The sequence below is a fragment of the Serinus canaria genome, chromosome 2 (genome assembly GCF_022539315.1).
Source record: "Serinus canaria isolate serCan28SL12 chromosome 2, serCan2020, whole genome shotgun sequence".
Taxonomy (NCBI): domain Eukaryota; kingdom Metazoa; phylum Chordata; class Aves; order Passeriformes; family Fringillidae; genus Serinus; species Serinus canaria.
Genome location: NC_066315.1, coordinates 46,387,122 through 46,404,469, shown reverse-complemented (window position 1 = coordinate 46,404,469; position 17,348 = coordinate 46,387,122). Strand labels below are relative to the sequence as shown.

General features: G+C 41.3%; 1 protein-coding gene across 3 annotated transcripts in view; it reads right to left on the bottom strand.

The window, feature by feature from the left end:
• Positions 1–17,348, bottom strand: part of BMPER (BMP binding endothelial regulator) — a 151,351-nt gene that overhangs the window by 103,825 nt on the left and 30,178 nt on the right. For all 3 annotated transcript variants that reach the window (XM_030235372.2, XM_018920694.3, XM_030235364.2), the window contains 3 exons: positions 7,553–7,635; positions 5,970–6,060; positions 4,721–4,803 (listed from right to left, as the gene is read on the bottom strand). In XM_030235372.2, coding sequence (XP_030091232.1) covers positions 4,721–4,803; positions 5,970–6,060; positions 7,553–7,635 — 257 coding nt within the window. The remainder of the gene's footprint in view (positions 1–4,720; positions 4,804–5,969; positions 6,061–7,552; positions 7,636–17,348) is intronic.

Sequence of the window (17,348 nt, the reverse complement as noted above, 5' to 3'; positions counted from 1 at the left end):
CCACCCCTCACTACGACTCCTTGTCTGTGTTTCTTAGCCCCAGAGTAAGGGCAGACAGTGTCTGCTGCAGTTTGGAGCTGAATCAAAGCAGCTGAAGTACATGAAAATTTGGGAAGATCAGCATTTGGCACTGCACTAAGGATGGAAATTTGAATTTGAATTATCCTCAGCCTTCACTGAGGATACATTTAATTCTGCATTCCCCTGAGCTTCCCAGTAGACTGGCGTACCTCCCCCACTGTCTTTTGTGGTGGGAATGTTTTCCAGCAGCTCCCAACACCGGCTAAAGCCAAGCCTTTAAAGCAGTATCAGGATGCTTAATCACCCAGCTGACTGCAGGGGCAGGATTGGTCTTGGCTATCTTCAGCCATCTCTGGGGCCAGGAGCTGGGTATGCTCCCCCTCTAGTTAGTGGAGGAAGATAAGCATCTGCAGAGAGTAATCTATTCCACCTCTCTCTCTCCCTGAATTAACTGAAGAGGAGCCCAGATAAGTAGTTCAGATCAGACATATTACTTCTGAATAGCTGCAGCTATTCAGCTCAAAACATCCAAAACATTTACATGTGTAGTTTCTCATTACTTATCACAGTCGAAACGTCTGTTACTCATTGATTTAGAAACAGATTTTGCCGCTGTGATTTCCTTTTCTTTGTGCAAAATGTTTATTATTCAGTATTTGTATCCTACCATGCAGGAATATAAGTGACATTTCTTGCACACACACACCCACAGTGCACCTGCAGACCAGTAGCTGGGCACCAGTAGCTGAACCCCTCTGAGCAGTGGTTTAAAAGCCCCCAGTGATGCAAAGGAGATTGAGCAGAGGCTCCTTTTTGACTCAGCTCTCAAAGAGCCTCCAATCCCTGTGCTCTGCTTCCAGCTATTTGGGTTTTATTTGTTCCAAAGCATTTTGGAAGTGCAGCTAAGAGGACAGCATACCTTTTGTGAAACGATGCTGTTTGGAGACCGGACACTCGTAACCACCCTGCTGATGGTCGTCCCCGGGACATGTCTCTCTGTAGGACAGACAGACAATGCAACCTTTCCCACTCCCAGTAACGCCATAACCCAGCCTCCATTTCCCAAGCAGGTCCGCTTCCCTTCTCCCCGCAGGGGTGTGGAGCGAGGCGGCTCCGCGGGGCTGCGCGCTCCCAGCGTGGCGGTGCCTCGCACGGCCGCATGCCTCGCATGCCGGAACACGCAGCGCCCACGGTCTGGGCAACAGCGCTCAAAGGAGTCAAAAGGGGCTACTTATGAGTTTGGATACTACCACCTAAAGATAAGCTTCTCCATGGTTACCGCTCTCACACAAGGTCACTTTCCTGCCAAAACTCCTCTCCTCCCTCCCTGGCCCTGTCTCCTTCCCCCTCCGCTATTTTTTTTTCCCAAACGTGCTACATCAAAGGAGAAAATGAAAACATTTACGATAATCATAGTCTGACTATTTTAATGCAGGCTGTAGGAAAGGAAACATGTAAGCCAAGTGTTCTTACTGTGCAAGCAGAAACACTCTTGATCTCATAAAAGTAGTATCTGAGAAATAACACTTGATTAAAGAAGCCAGTCCTTCATTTAAGTAGGCGCTTATGGTACAGAAAACAGCCAGGGTTTCTCTAGAACAGGCCACTGGCCTATCACGAAAAGCAGGAACAGGCCAGACAGATGAATTATTGCAAGACAGCTGGGTTTCAGCCGGGGTGCGAGGAGATCCCCATTATCCCATCCACCATTCCTACACAAATGCTTTTCCCCAGGGAAACTGAGTCATTAAAAGCCAGCTCGTTCACTCCTGACAGGCAATATGCATTGAGTGAGAGGTGATACATTCTCATTTTCAGCAAGAAATCTTAGTCGCCCCAAGGAGCAGCTCACTTAGGAGAGCAGTAATGGAATACAGCGCCTTTCATCTCCGCCTTGCCGCCGAGCACCGCCTGGCTCGGTAACAGCCCAAAAGTTATTAGTTAATGGCTGGTTTCGCTGCCCTCCATGAAATGAGTTTGGTGGGTTAGGTCTGGTTTTCAGTAGACAATAGCTAGGAACTCAAGTGGTGTTAAACAGGAACCACGTTAATGAGTTGAGCACCCAGCAGGTAAGGACTGCGTGAATTGCCCAGGTGAGCCATGCCTTTGCTCTCTCTGTCCTCCAGGGCCATGGAACACATAGGAAGCCCTGCAACTGGCCAGCCTGCCTCACCCAGATGGGAACCCCCAGCTCCCAAGATCCCAGTTATGTCCTTATTTACACAAACAATTGTTAAAAAACAATTAAACAAACAACAGCCATTTCACATTCTTTGGGAGCTCAGTAGTATCTAGGCAGCACCATTTGGAGCTGATAATACCACAAACCTGAACTACCAAAGTGCTGTCCAAAAATATGTTCCCACAGTCCTGATCTGAAGATGTGTACTTACTTCTGGGTACACCATTTTGCAACAGTAAAAATACTTTATCTAAGTAATTCCTCATTTTAATACATTTAGTGAGGCCAGCCTTAGCAGATCAACCCTACATCTCTCCAGGAAAACAAACCTCAGCCATCCCTCTTTACTTTCTTCCTGTTCAATGGCATCTGTAGTCCCAAGTTTGAGCTACCCCTGGGACAGTGATGGCCCGTGGACTCCAAAATCCTCTATCATTTGAAGAGCTTGCTCCCAAGAAAAGGCAAAATTCCCCCTGAAGTGAGAGTAGCTGGAATCCTTTTGCCATGTATAAGGTATAATTTTCCCAAAATACCTTAGCAACAGTTTGTGCTATGCCCTATGCCAAATTTCCACAAAAGACTGAAATCCCAGAAAAAAATCTAACTTGGGTTGAAGAGCTTCCATCCATCTGTTAAAGCCTGCACAAATTACAGCACATCACACAAGCCTGTTTCCATCACTTTGCATGAATAGATAGGTATCTTCAAATAAGACATCCATCCACCAACTGCTTAGATAAGAGATTCACTCAGGAGCCATTCCCAAAAGGGATGCAAAGCAGGCAGCAAACTGCTATCTCAGCTCTGAGGATGCCCCCTTTATTTACTTCAAATTTAAATCACATAGGAATTAGCAGTTTCCAGTTCTGGGGGAGACTGGCAAGGGGGTATAAAAGGCTCTGCAGAAAGACAGAAGGAAGGTCTGGCGTGGCCTACACACAGATGGCACCTCTTTAGCTGTCAGAAAGATTCAGACTGAGAGCTGGACATTTTAAAGAGATGTCAGTAACATCCAAAACAATCATGGTGTCTTTCTTGGAAGGAATAGTTAAGTGGTTTTAAACTTCTTACTGGTAACTCTCAAGGTCAGATCTTCAGGTGTGACCCTTAATTCTGTTATTTCTTTACACTGCTCTCCAGTGTAAAGGTACCTCCCTGCAATGCTCTTCTCTGCACAGAAGCTTTTGATAGTCAGAGAACAAAGGAAAGTTGATCAAGGAGATGTTGGTACGCCAATTACTGGGCAATAGGCAATATCTGTACAGTACTTATGAAAGAGCAAAGCAGAACCCAAAAAGACTCAATCCTGTCTCCACAGACTTCTGAACCATTCAGACCTACCTTACCCTGAGGAACATAACTCAGGAAAGCCAGAGTGTAAAGCTGCTGCTTTACAGCTGAAGCTGAAGTGAGAAAGGGACCCACCAAGTACAGAGGGAGTTCTCAGCCTGGGACTGAAGGCATTCAGCAGAGCAGGAGCCCAGGGCATATATCACTGTGACATGTGTGATGGCATGTTTTCATTATTGCAGGATTAAAACTTTTTCAAAAAATTACTTTAGCACCCTGATCTCTGCAGGAGCAGTGATGACTTAGTGCAAATTAATTTTGAAGATTGCCAGAGGTTTTTTCTCCACAGAACAGTTCAAGTAGTCTGCAGCAGCTTCATGAAATCAGTGTATATGTGTAAAGTTACATTAATTCTTGAAGTCTATCATTCTCTCCTCCTTTTTTGATTTTATTTTAATGATGCAGGAGAACTGTATCTGGTACTGACTAATTTCTTGGCATGCTGCTGAAATGTAGCCTTACATATTCTGCTGATAACTGGCCCACAAATTGCAACAAAAGCAGCAATTTGAACTTTGTGTTTTACTCATCTCACAGATTACAGAAAGGAAGCCAAAGCTATCTGCCCCAACTCATACAGAGTAATCTTTTAACTTAATGGAAGTGAAAAAGAAGCCTGCACTCATTACTCAAAGGACACAATTATTACTTCCTCTCTATATTGTTGCTAGTCAAGAATAAAATCCAGGATATGACCTTTTCATCAAGCATCAAGCCAAAAATCCACCTGGGACAGCCACAGGAGGCAACCCTCATTCTTTCACTCAGTAATTCAGAGCAAAAGCCCTTGTTGCATATAGTTGAAAGGAATACTTGGAAAAGTTTGGCTTAAGGAAGCATGTAATAAATGCTGATCAATAGATGAAGGCCAAAAAGATTTCTGTCTCCTCCTGCATGATCCTATCACAAAAAATGCACCACTAACTCAACAGATCAGCCCTCTTCCAAATAACCTGCTCCACCTGCATACAGTGGAAAAGATAATAAATTCAAATTGTGAGTGATGCAATGTATTAATGCCATAAATTCTTCAAGAGAGACCTGAATTCCAAGAGAAGAAAACATCTTAGTGTTGGATTCCTTATATTTTTTGCTGTGTTATGGCAATAATAACGTGCCTTTTGAAGTTCGTACAGGGAGATACAATGCCAAAAGGCAAATACTTACAATACAAGAGCACTTGGTACATTTATTTCCTTCAGGCCTAAATTCTTCTCCTTCATTGTAAAGTCTCCCTTCAAATACACAACCTGGAAAACACCATTTGAATAAGTTTAGCTCACAACAGAATGCTGAGTTTTCTCCCTAACACGCCCCACTGTACAGCAATATGAAAAGTTAATCGTACCATCCTCTCCAATACAGAATCATGGAATTGCTTCAGTTCGAAAAAACACCCAAAATATGAAGTCCAACCTTTGACTGATTACCATCTAGTCAAGTAGACCATGGCACTAAGTGCCACATCCAGTCATTTCTTGCGCACCTTCAGGGATAGTGACTCCAACACCCTGGACAGCCCATTATAAGGTTAAAAACACTTTTCATGCTGAAATTCCTCCTTTTATCATCAGGGGAGACTGAGCCTCACCTGGCTCATCTTGAGACTGTGTCCCCTTGTCCTTTAGCTGGTTGCCTGGGAGAAGAAACCAATCCCCACCATGCTACAACCTCCTTTCAGGTAGTTGTAGAGCGAGGATCACTTCAGAAGAAAACAAATCCTGAACAAATCCTTGAGAATCCCTAAATGTCTTTTGTGGGGAGGAGGTGGGGGGAGAGGGGGAAAGAAAACATCCTTCTACAGCACATAAATATGCAAAAATGAAGTCAAGGCAAGGATAAGTCTTCCAACAGAAGTGCCTTTAAAACAGTTTTTTGGGCTGTTTACTTTTTAATAATTCATTCTTACTCCCTCAGTTTATACTAGATATTACCAGATATTATAACTAATCAAAATATAATAAATCCATTATATCACAACTGGAGCAATGCTTACCTTCAAAATCTCTGATAAAATCAAATTAACCTAAAAAATTACAGCAATTTGCCATTGTGCTTCATAAAGGCAACCCATTCTCACTCCCCTTCATAAAATAATCTTCTTTTTTATGATTACTCTTATCCCTACCTTCCTAACAAAATCATGGTCATCGGTCATGCAAACCCACCTCACAGCCCCTCTAAAAAATGACATAAACACAGCTGTGAATATTAGCACAGGATATTGCCCCTGCATCCCCTGCTAAAACATATCAAATAAATCTTTTGTTATACTGTTTATTGTGAGCCAACAGCCCACATTTTAGTAACTTGTTGAGTATAACAGATAAGTTAGAGGCAGCCTCCCAGGTGATGATGAGTATCATAAGAAATACAGCTGCACATGTAGAATAGCATCTTAACCATAAAATCTCACCTGGACACACAGGACAACACATTCCCTTGAGTTTGGAAGGGTTTTTGCAATGAACAACACACTGTACTTCTGATTCCACTATCACTCCTTCCTGGAGGAGAAGCAGATAAGACACATTCACTGTTAGCATTGGGGTTGTTTTAAAAAGCAAAAATTCACAATTATGTTCAGTAGGATTAAAGCCTAGCACATGCTGCAAAGCACTGGCTTTCAAAATTTCTTTTCTTTCTGTACCTGCTGCCTGGTATCAGGATTCAGGTTAATCCACACTCAAAAGACCCACTTCAGTCTCCCTGACTCCAGACCTGGGATTTGCCTTAAAATGCATCAGGTAAAAAAACCAAGCATCCTCTTAGGGAAAGGAATCCTGCTTTATCAGGAATCCTTAACCTCGGTAATCTGCCATGCAGCTCTGGTGAAAACAGGCCAGACACAAGGCATTCTCCTCCCTCTCCTATTGGAGGAAAATGGACTCAGCAAGCAGATAAAGGCATCTTGTTCTGTAGAGGAGAGACGCTTATCTTTGATATTTTGCCTGATAAGTATTAGTAAATTAACATTTCCTGTACTCATTCGAGAAGTCAAGAGTCCTGAACAAACCTGGGTGTGAGGGTCTATGCATAAAAGCTGCTGACTTTTTTTTTTTACTTACAGCTGTTTGAGGCAAGGCCAAATTCTTTTTTAAATGTGTGGATCTAGGGTAAACAGAATCACCCAGTTTTGCATTTAGACACTGAAACAGGCAATAAAGAACTGACCACATGCAATATATCTAAATTCAAGTAGTGAATTTCTTTTCATTAGGTGCAAGGATACAGAATACTGGCCCAGCTTCAGTCATCTCAGTGCACTTATTTTCAAAAATTGGTTGGTTTCACAGAGCAGAAGTTTTAGAGAAAAAGAGAAAAAACCCCTTGAAACTCTCATCTCCTCTTAGCAGAAGCTCTTCATACTCACAAATCTCTTCTTTGCCATTCTTAGTAGATGCCTGAGTGTTACTGTTAAAACCAGATCAAACTGTCAGCAAAAATGGCAGACCTATTTACAGACATAAGCTAAAATTGCCTACATAATTACTTGGTTTGAGCCTGACAAGCAACAATCTTGAAAATGTTATGGTTGCAGATAGCCAAGCTACCAAAAATACCACTGTGTTAACCGTTCAGGAGCCCAGGAAAAAAGATTTGGTTGTGGGTTTTTCTTAAAGAAAGGTAAAACTCATGAACACATACACACAGAAGTGTCCAGTTACTAAAATAATTTGTATCTCACAAAAGGGCTTAGAATACTGAAAAAAAAGAGGACTTACTTCAAGATCAAGACAGCAGGAAATGGCATGGCTGTGTACCTCTCCTTCAGCAAAGTTTGGATATTGGGGTACTCAAGTCATTTAAAACCTATACTTCTGAATATTTGGTTATAGCTGGCTGCATCTAAGTGGATTTAAATTACTTTAAATGCAAAGTCCATATTGTGCTTTGGACATAAAATATTTCAAGTTATTTGGATTGGATAAATGAAGGCTCAGGATTTCCTGGGAAAAGCTTATAACTCAATTAGCACGATATTTATGACATCCTTACCTGGCACTGGTATGTAACACAGGGATTGCTGGGGAGGTGCCATTTCATGGAGCTGTTGTATGTATTTCCTTCAAAACTGCAATCTAGAGGATGAGAGAGAAGCCCATCAGTTCAGCTGAACAAAATCCTGTGGTAGGCTGCTGAGGATCACAGGGTAGCATCCTAAATGCAACCCTCCCTCTCCCCTGGGTTAACAGAACAGGTAGAGCCAAGAGCTGGGATGAAGAGAAGGATCATGTCCTGGGAGGACTGGCAGCACTGCCCTAGACACCTGCTGCTGATGGCCAACTGGCCAAACTCCTTACTAACTCTGACTGGTCAAGAGAAACCAAATTCAGTGACAATTCACTTAAAAATGGATGTCAGTTCTTTGCAGTCCATTCAGGAGCTACTGGGTTACTCAAGCACTGGAATGGAGACAGGGAGGAAAGAGGGTAAAAGAAGAGCTGGAAGCGTGCATCATGTAGCTGGGCCATGCTGTGTTCATCCCTTAACCAAAGCCCTCGGGAGAGCTCTTCAGCAAGCACAGCTCAGCAGGGATGAGCTGACACTGGCAGAGCTACCTCTCCTTACTGCCTTTTCATATTCATGACAGGAGGGATCACATCCACATGAGCCGAAAGCCATCAAGTTCTCATGTGTGAGTGGTGAATCTCATGGGGAGACATTTTTGGACTCTCATAGAGTTTGTCTTTATTCATCTTTGTGTGCTATATGACAACTTTGTTAACAGAAAACAGGTTTGTTTGCCCATGCACTGGATTAGTGTTGTGCAAAATGAATTTTCATGGAGCCATTTGGAAAAAAGCAAACACCAAAACAAATATTACTTTTCACATTTTTGATTGCATGTTCTTACTAGTTTCCCTTCCTTCCTTTTTGGTTTTCTCTTTCGGCATTTTCTGGCATTTTGCAAAAAAAGAAAACCAAAAAAGAACATAAAGAAAATAATAAAATAACTCACCAGGGAAGCAAGATCAGAAAATACTTATTAAGTGGAAATATAATATTTGTTTAAAAAGAGTTAGTTTATTAATGCAAAATAGTTTCAGCTAAAAAATAGGTCTTCTTTGGAGACCTCGAGTGGTTCTGAGAAAAATTTTGGAAATAACACATACCCCATTTTCTGTGGGAAAAATGCCCATTTTCCATTTATTGCTTTTAGGGTTTTTTCCCTAGTATATTTTATTCAAAATTAGCTCGATCAAAGAGCCCAAGAAACCAACAGGAGTCTTGCCAAAGACTTTGAAACACAGACGTGTACATGGAGCTACAGAATCACAGAGCTACAATCAGTCAGACAATGCCCACGGCACCGTTCTCTTTCCACACCCTACCTCAGCAACTAATCTAAGTCTTTCTCTGCTGTGTAGGGTGCACTGTCCTGCTTTGGAATAAGTGTTATGTCCTTCTGAAAATAAAGGCCATTTATCAGCCCTACACCAATAAATCTTTGAGCCCACTGTAAAAAAAAAAAAAAAAAAAAAACAAGAGTCACAGCTCTGAGGTATTCAGGACCGTAAAATCTCCTTAAAATAATTTTGAATTCAACACAAAATTTAAAGGAATCATGATATTTAATGATCATTTGCAAATATGTTAACTGCCTTCATTTCAGTTCCTAAACAACAGAAGACTTGTACTTCATTACTTGCAGTAATCAGAAATTCTTTTTCCAGGATAAATACAGAGCAACACAGGAGAAAATTGTAGATGCTACTGTGGCCATTTCACTTACCTAAGCTGAAAGAGGTATATCTTGAAAAGAGATGATCAATAGTCTCAAAGTTGGCTCTGATAATTTCATTTTTGACAAACATTGAAAGGTACAAAGTATATATCTGAGTCTCTTATTCTTAAGTAGAAAAGCCCCTATGAAATTATTTTGAATAATAAAGAAATATTCAGATTTTATGCATTAAATACAGTCCTCTGAACTCTCATACATGCAGGACAACACATCAAGAGAAGAGTGTGCAGCCCTGTAACTCCTCTTATGCATTTTGAAATTCCATTCTGAAAACCACTGAATTAATCTTGCAGCACAGTCTCACTTACTGCTCACTGAAAACCCTGATGACTGCAAAGCCTATTCAATGGGTTCAACATCCCCAAGCTGCTGAAGCCCAGGTCAAGCTGGTGCCAGTCTGAGAAACAGTTTACAAGTGTGCAGGACACTCAGCATGGAATGAGCTGCGTTGCTAAATTTCTGTGTGTATATTTTACCAGAATCAAGAATCAAGGGCTAGGCTGGAAAATAGCAACTGCAAAATACCTTACATATTTGCTCAGCAATTATGTTCTTTAATGTAAAATGTTTCTTCTAAAAGAAAGCTAATGACCCTGGGCTAATCTGCATGTACAGATGTGTATATTAAACTGAAATTTTCAGCTCAAGGATTAGTCTGGTTGACAAAGCATGAAGGTGGAGGACTCATATAGTCAGCACTGCTCTTGCTTGAAGTGCATATCCAAGCTGTGCTACAAAACCCTCTGCCCTGCAGCATTGTCCCCATGGAAAGCAGCAAGGGCATGGCACACCAGAAGCAACCATGGTAAGGACAGTCTGCAGGCACCTAAAGGGGAGTTAAAAAATGGGAACCAGAATGGAAAAGATTGCAGAAGCACTGGAGGTACTAAGACTGCTCTCTTTGGTGTGGGGCAGCAGGTTGAATGAGGGAGACAGAGCAGCTCCCATCCAACACCAGTGTGAGGTGTGGTGGGAGCTGGATTTCAGCAGATGCTCAGCAGAAGGAGCAGCATGAAGGAAGGGGAGAATTAGCCAGTATAAAAAGCACCCTTGGGGAGAGATGGGGGAAGGTTGAAAGTCAAGCAAAACTGAAAAGGGCAAGAAAGTGTTTTACAATCTCTGGGCGATGCTTTAACCTGTCTCTGGCCGCAGGTGTGCCCTGACACTCTGCCCTTTGGACACCCCAGAGCTACACCCACTACTCACACTTCAAAAGGAAAAAGAAACAAAGCCCACATACCAGCTAGTTTTTCTGAACCTCACTTTCAATGTACAAATCTCTCTGCTGACACCTGCAAACATACAGCTGGACTTTCCTAGTCCCTCTACTCATAGCATGGATATTTCTGGGCCTCACCTAAATTCACCTGAGGGAAGCCTGCTGCATTCCATGTGCCAATTCAGTCAAGCCATTCTAGCTCATCCATGGTTAAAGGTCCACCATATTTGGCCTAGAAACTAGAAGTCACTGAGTACTTTGTTTTCAAAGGCTTCAGCAAAGTCCCTGATGTCAGTTTCCTCAACAGAGTATGAGGAAGATACTTGAAGTTCCTAAAAACTTTTTAAAGCTTTTTTTTCCCCAAAAAAAGCCTTTTGGAAATATTAGTACATTAACTTACTTTCTCCATCCAGCATTCAAAGGAAGAGCAAGAGAAAATAATAAATCAGGAAAGATCAGAGCTTAGGACTATCACTTAAATGCTACCTACTTACTTCTGCCTGAATACTTACTCAAAATAAAATTTTAAAAGGGTTACGAGGAAGTTTTCAAGAAGGGAACCCAAAACACCTGAGAACACTCTAAATGTATGCAAAAGATTTTACATTAATAAGTAAACTTGATCCTGACTTATATACCCTGTAAGGAAAACCTTTAGGATTCCACATATGGAAGGAAGTTAAATATTAGTGGTCTACATCAATTTTAAAAATGCTGAAGTGATTCATATCAGTCAAGGAGTGTGTCCTAATTTTTCAGTCTTTCCTGCTCCTTTCTTTAAAAATAGCTGGTGTTTTATTAATGTAAAATATTAACTTTCAGTTAGTTGTAGGTTTTGTTGCCATTACCTCCTTCAACCCAAATAGTTCAGATAAGTCCTGGATAAACACGCAAGCCCAACGTTGCTTATCTGAATCTAACCAAACCACTAAATACTTTGAAGTTGGTCAGTTGTTGCATATGCAGTGGAAACTAATGCTAATTACCTTCTAGTCACCTCTTAAAGGCTAAATGATCCTCCAGATTTAGATCTTCTGGAACAAAATAAAGAATGATGCTAAAATAGTCAAATAACTTCTGATATAATTATTTAACTAGTTTGTTTTAATATTGTGTGTGCCATACTTAGGCACCTTTGTTTCAAATATGATAAACCAACCGCTGGCCAATTTAATTTGAAAAAACAACTTCATTCTAAAACAAGCATCCTCACAGAGAATTGGACTAGAATAACAAAAGAGGCAAATTATAGCAGATTTTTCTGTTGGCATGTGGACAAGCTGATGATCAGGAAGACATTTGTCTTTCTAAATTGTAGAACTCTGATAAATGACCCTTTTTTCTTCTTCCCCAGATACCCACCCATATAACAGTTCCATGAAGATAGGGAAATTGCCTGTAAGAGACAGTTTAGTAGTGCTAAAGCTCTGCCAGTGTCCTCAGGAGTTCATTAAAAAACAAGCCTTTATTACTCAATTTGACATTGCCTAATTAGATTCCAGAAGAAACTTGTGCTTATTTTAGTCTAATGAGAATTTTATAGACAAGTCATTTCCTTATTCTCCCAAGAGAAAGTGATAGATTGGTGCACAATAGACTGGCTCCTCATCCCTCATTTCTTCAGCATCTTTCTTCTCCTATTAAGTCTTTTTTTTTGCTTTCCCTCCACTTTCTGTTTAAAAATGCAACCTCTCTATTGGCATGGAAAATAAACATTAGGAAAAAGAAAAGAGTCAGAAGACATGTTTTATTTAGTGTTTGATAAATTAATCCTCAGGGAGGTATCCAGGCATGCTAACACTAAATACCAGTTCTAGCCAAAAAAAAGAGCCAACCCCAAAACCCTAAACAAAAAAACCACACCAATAACTTGCACATTCTGCAGTATTTCTCTGGCATGAAATCAGTTAGCCAAACTAAAAGAACTGTGAATCACACATATACCTATTATGAAATATATTTTCACATGTCGCAGTGATGGTAGAGCCATTGACAACTACCAGAAAATTAAACTTCCTGTTGAGTCACCCTGGTCTTCATTTGTCAACACAGAAGCATGAAAATGTATACAAAACCTCCCATGATTATCAAGCCTAGCTCTAAAGAGTGAAAATCCAACTCTTTCCTCTGTAACCAAGTACAAGCAAACCTATTTGCAGCCGAGCCCTGGCAATTACAATACCCAAGGGATGCACAGGGGCCATTTGAAGGCTGCCCAACACAGCAGAGTGAGGAGGCCATGGGGGTGAGCTGTGCACAGTTCACACACAAAGGATGCAAAGCAGCCCATATTCACTGAGCAAATAACAGCAGAAACAAAGTCATCAACTCCTCCCAGTGCTGTTTTTGCCCCTTGCACACCACTGGAACTGGAACTGAATTTTACCTTCCCAAATGTCTTGTGTTCAATGTTGAGGGTGAAAAAAATTATGCTGCAGGGTTCCTAAGAACCTTGCAATTCAAAATGGCATGCAGTTAGAGCTGCCATTGAATCTTGAGCTGATACTCGATGTGTTTGCCAAGACTGGAAGCTGGAGAGCTTTCAACTCTCATGGTTATGAGGGCTGTCATGAATGATGTTGCTCAGTGACAGAATTACTTGCTCTTGTACCCAGTTTTCCCACACCAGCAAAATCATGCAAGATCTGTACAGCTTCCACCTTCAAAATTAAATAGTAAAAAAATTCTTATTCCTGTACTACATGTCCTAAGATGTTTATCATTTTGTTCCAGAAAATCATTACATATAAAACCATCAATGTGAAAATCTGGGTTAATGATGTTTGACTGAAAAACTCTTTATGACAAGACAACAAGACTGTTCATTGAAATTTTCTTACACAAATGGAAATTTATATTCACCAAGGTAAATAAGAGTATCTGAAATTTGAGGTGCTACTGAACACAACAGTATGCACCAGACATTCAAGAGATGTCAAATGCATCTGCTAAGACCTTTGTGAGAAGAGTCAAATCAAAGAAAGGGTGGAGAGATGCAGACCTTTTCTTAGGATAACCAGAAGCAAAGGTGGCATTGTGATGATACTGAACGGTACTGTCCCAATGGTGGCTACTTGTCACAGCTTCAAAACCTCTGCCTTTTCTTCAAATACAAAGCTAACATTTGAATGAACACTGAGATGAACCTGTACTTCCAGCCTCAAGAAACAGACCCTCTGGTTTAGAGCTGGAACACTCTACCAAGGGACTCAGAAGCACTGAAAAGGGCCAAAAGAAAAGTTAAGGCTTGATTATGTTCTCAAACCATCTCTTATAGCCAGTCCCTGACAGAAGCCAGGTCTAGATTATTCAGGTAAAGGTGAAGGAAATTTCTTTAGGAAAATATACTTATTATCTTCACATCCCATCCCCCTCCATCCATGTATTATCCCTTGCCTCTGACAGCTTGCCTGAAAGTGTGCAAGGATGGGCTGCAGGTTGTAGTGCCCCACAAAAATGTCCCCCCAGTCAGTCTTGCAGCAGAACACCAAAATGGTGTTGGGTACCTCACACTAGGGGTGTCCAGAGGCCCACAAAGTACAGAGGTACATATGGATCCTGCAGGGTGTCAGTAGAGCAGCCAGAACACTGATAATCTCACAGCCTCCCTCTAACTTCCTTTGCAAGCCAGCCCTAATAGTTGAAATTGGCTGCAATCCTCAACCATAGTATTTGATATCCTTTCCAAGAAATGCACAATTAACTATGATACCTTTGGATATTCAATATTTAGTAGACCTAGCACTGTTGTTGCCTGGGATGGGATTCCATTCTCTGATAGATTCCATATCAATGGAGCATAGCACAAGAATTTCTAAGATCAATAATTAGTTATTAAAGGGAAAACCAAAAAACCAACCACAAAAAAAAAAAAAAAAAAAAAAAAAAAAAAAAAAAAAAACCCCAAAAAAAAAAAAAAGCCCTCCCAATAATTCTCAAAAGTTAGCAAGGACAGAAAATGCAAAATTGCATATGAGAAGTGAAAGAAAATTCTGAACATTTTTCTTTGTTGTAAAAGAATTCCCACCAACTTTTTCTTTGAACATCCATAGAAGATTAAGATTCTTAAGATAAGAGACAAGAATATGGCACACAATTTTAGAAATGCAAACTTTATGCAGTCCTGAGCCAATAATACCACTTCTTCAGAGTGCAAATAACTTACTAGTCAATGTGTAGAGAGCTCTATATGTAAGTGACAGATGTCCATCCAACTAAATAAGATAATGCTGCCAAATCTATTTCTATAATCTCAGTGATATCATAGGTTTTCATTAAATATATCAAGTAAAATGAGAGAGGAAAAGTGACCTATTTATCCTATGCAAAAGTAATAAGAGGGCTTAAGTTTTTAGTATTTTTTAAATGAATAGCATGCCAGAGGTACGTGGTATGTTTCAAAAACTACAGAAAATATCTGTCAAAAGAATAATCTTACTGAAAACTTTTCCCATTAGACTGAGTCACCTGCATTCTCCTTGCAGCAGGGAGCCATAATCATGGGACCACATTTCTCTGTTCCAGGCTTTTCACAAACACACAGCAAAAGTGAGCTTTGCCCCACTGACTTTACAATTGAGGTCCTATGGTCCAAAAGTCAAGAACAGTGTTAGAACAAATGGCTAGTCTAGAAGATTTGAATCTTAAATCCTCCAATTTAAATCTTAGACCTCATTGCAGACTACAGTTTCCTCAAAAAGGGAAGCAGAGGGGCAGGGGGGGCAGGCACAGGTCTCTTCCCTGTGGTGACCAGTGACAGGACCTGAGGGAATGAGGCTGTTCCAGGGGAGGTTCTGGCTGGATATTAGGGAAAGGTTCTTCACCCAGAGGGTGGTTGGGAACTGGAACAGGCTCCCCTGGGAAGTGGTCACAGTACTAAGCCTGACAGAGTTCAAGAAGCATTTGGACAATGTTCTCAGGCACATTCTTATCCTGTGCAGGGCCTGGAGTCAGAATTTGATGATCCTTGAGGGATCTTTCCAACTCAGGGTATTCTGTGATTCTGTGACAAGGCAAAGCCAAACCTTTCCATTTGCTACTTTCCAGCACAGTGAATTTTCTGATTGCAAAAGCTATACTAGTATCTGCTCCTTACTTTTTCTGTTTATTACAAAATATGAAAAAAAGAAGTGCTATAAATTATCTTAGTAGCATACAAATACTCACGTGGAAGAAAGGGACTTATGCTCAGCACACAACCATTTGCAGGAAAAGTTCTCTACCAACAATTCAGTTTCTTCTGTATGCAAAGCTCTGAATAGGAGAGTTCAGGTGGGTGCACTGCTGCAGGTACCATCAGAATAGCTTGGGTTGCAAGAGACCTTTAGAGGTCATCTAGTCCAACCCCCCTGCAATGGGCAAGGAATGTCTTTGTGCTCCTCATGACAGAATAAAATGCACTGGCAGAGATGTCACAAATGACTCATGAGTGGTGGTTTCCCTCCTAAACAAGCCCGCTTTGGAACATGCCCTTTGGTCCTAATGTTGCCCTCCTGATGTTGCACTCGGATGACAGCAGCCATTCATTCATTCACTCACTCACTCATTCATTCATTTCTTCACAAGGTAGGAAGATGTGAAGCTATCAAAGAGAGCTGGCAAGAGAGCCTGTAAGGCTTGATTAAGCTCTCCCAGGCTTTGGGAACAAAGCCAAGAAAAAAGTCATCAGGTTCTGATGTCTTTCCTTGGTAACATTTTGTTCATGTTTAGATGAAACGCAACTAGTGAAAAAAAAAGGCAAAAAAATCCCTGTTTCCCTTTTCCTGCTTGCATTCCCCATGGGCACTCTGGCAGCTTGACAAAATAGTAACTGAGAATAAGTGCTGCAGGGCCAAGTCCCTGCTGCAGCTGAGCTTTGTGTGGGGAGTGCTGGGGAGCTGCAGGGACACCGAAGGGAGCAGCTGAAGCACTGCACTGCCAGACTGGTGTTTGCAGCCTTCATTCCCCAGTTACCCCCCATGGGACACTCGTTTTAGACCCGGCACAGAACCGAGCAGGATCTTCAGCAGTGTTCCAAGTGGTGGGAGAGCAAGCAGCCTCCCTGGGGGAGAGGTGGTTCCATCAGCCTCTTCCCCTGGAACCAGAACAACCCAGGGACAGAGGGTGGTGTCAAGGCTGAGGGGGTTAAATGGCTGCATATTTTGCTTTGCCTTATAGAAAGTGCAGAAAAACTTACTCAGAAATTTCTCATCTACTGTGAAATTTCACGTCTACTGTGAAATTTCACATCTATTGAAATTTCAGTCCTTGAGAGCTTTTTTTTTCCCTTTGATTTATGAAATTTAATGTTCTTCTTGCATTTTAAGCACATAGAACCTGCCATCTTAGATTAGACCAAGAACCCTTCTAGTCAATAATCTTCTGTTTTATAGCAGCTACTATGAGACACCTTGGGAAGTGTGAAAAATACAGACCAAGGTCCATAGCTCTAGTTTAGCCTCCAGAAGGGCAGAAATAAGCAGCCTGTCTGACTCAGAGGGAAAACAGGGCATTTTGGTTTGTACCTTGCTCCTTTCCTAACAAACTCAGCGTTCAATTTTCCCCCTGGAGAACTGCTGAGGGTTGAGTTGATTGTGCCACAGAAGTATCTTCTATAACACTTAGAATAATTGGCATTCAGTTAATGTCAACTCAGAACCCAGTATTGTATTTGTAAAGTTAGGACTGTTTTGTCCTCTGGGCATCCATTTATTCCCATCCACATTAACTTCCTTTGCTGCTTTGTCATCAGTTGTTCAGTGCCCTGAGAACCTTTTGCAGCTCCTCACAGGCCCTCCTCTTGCTTTGCTATGCTACAGAGATCAGGGCACCAGCAGCAAACTTCCTGT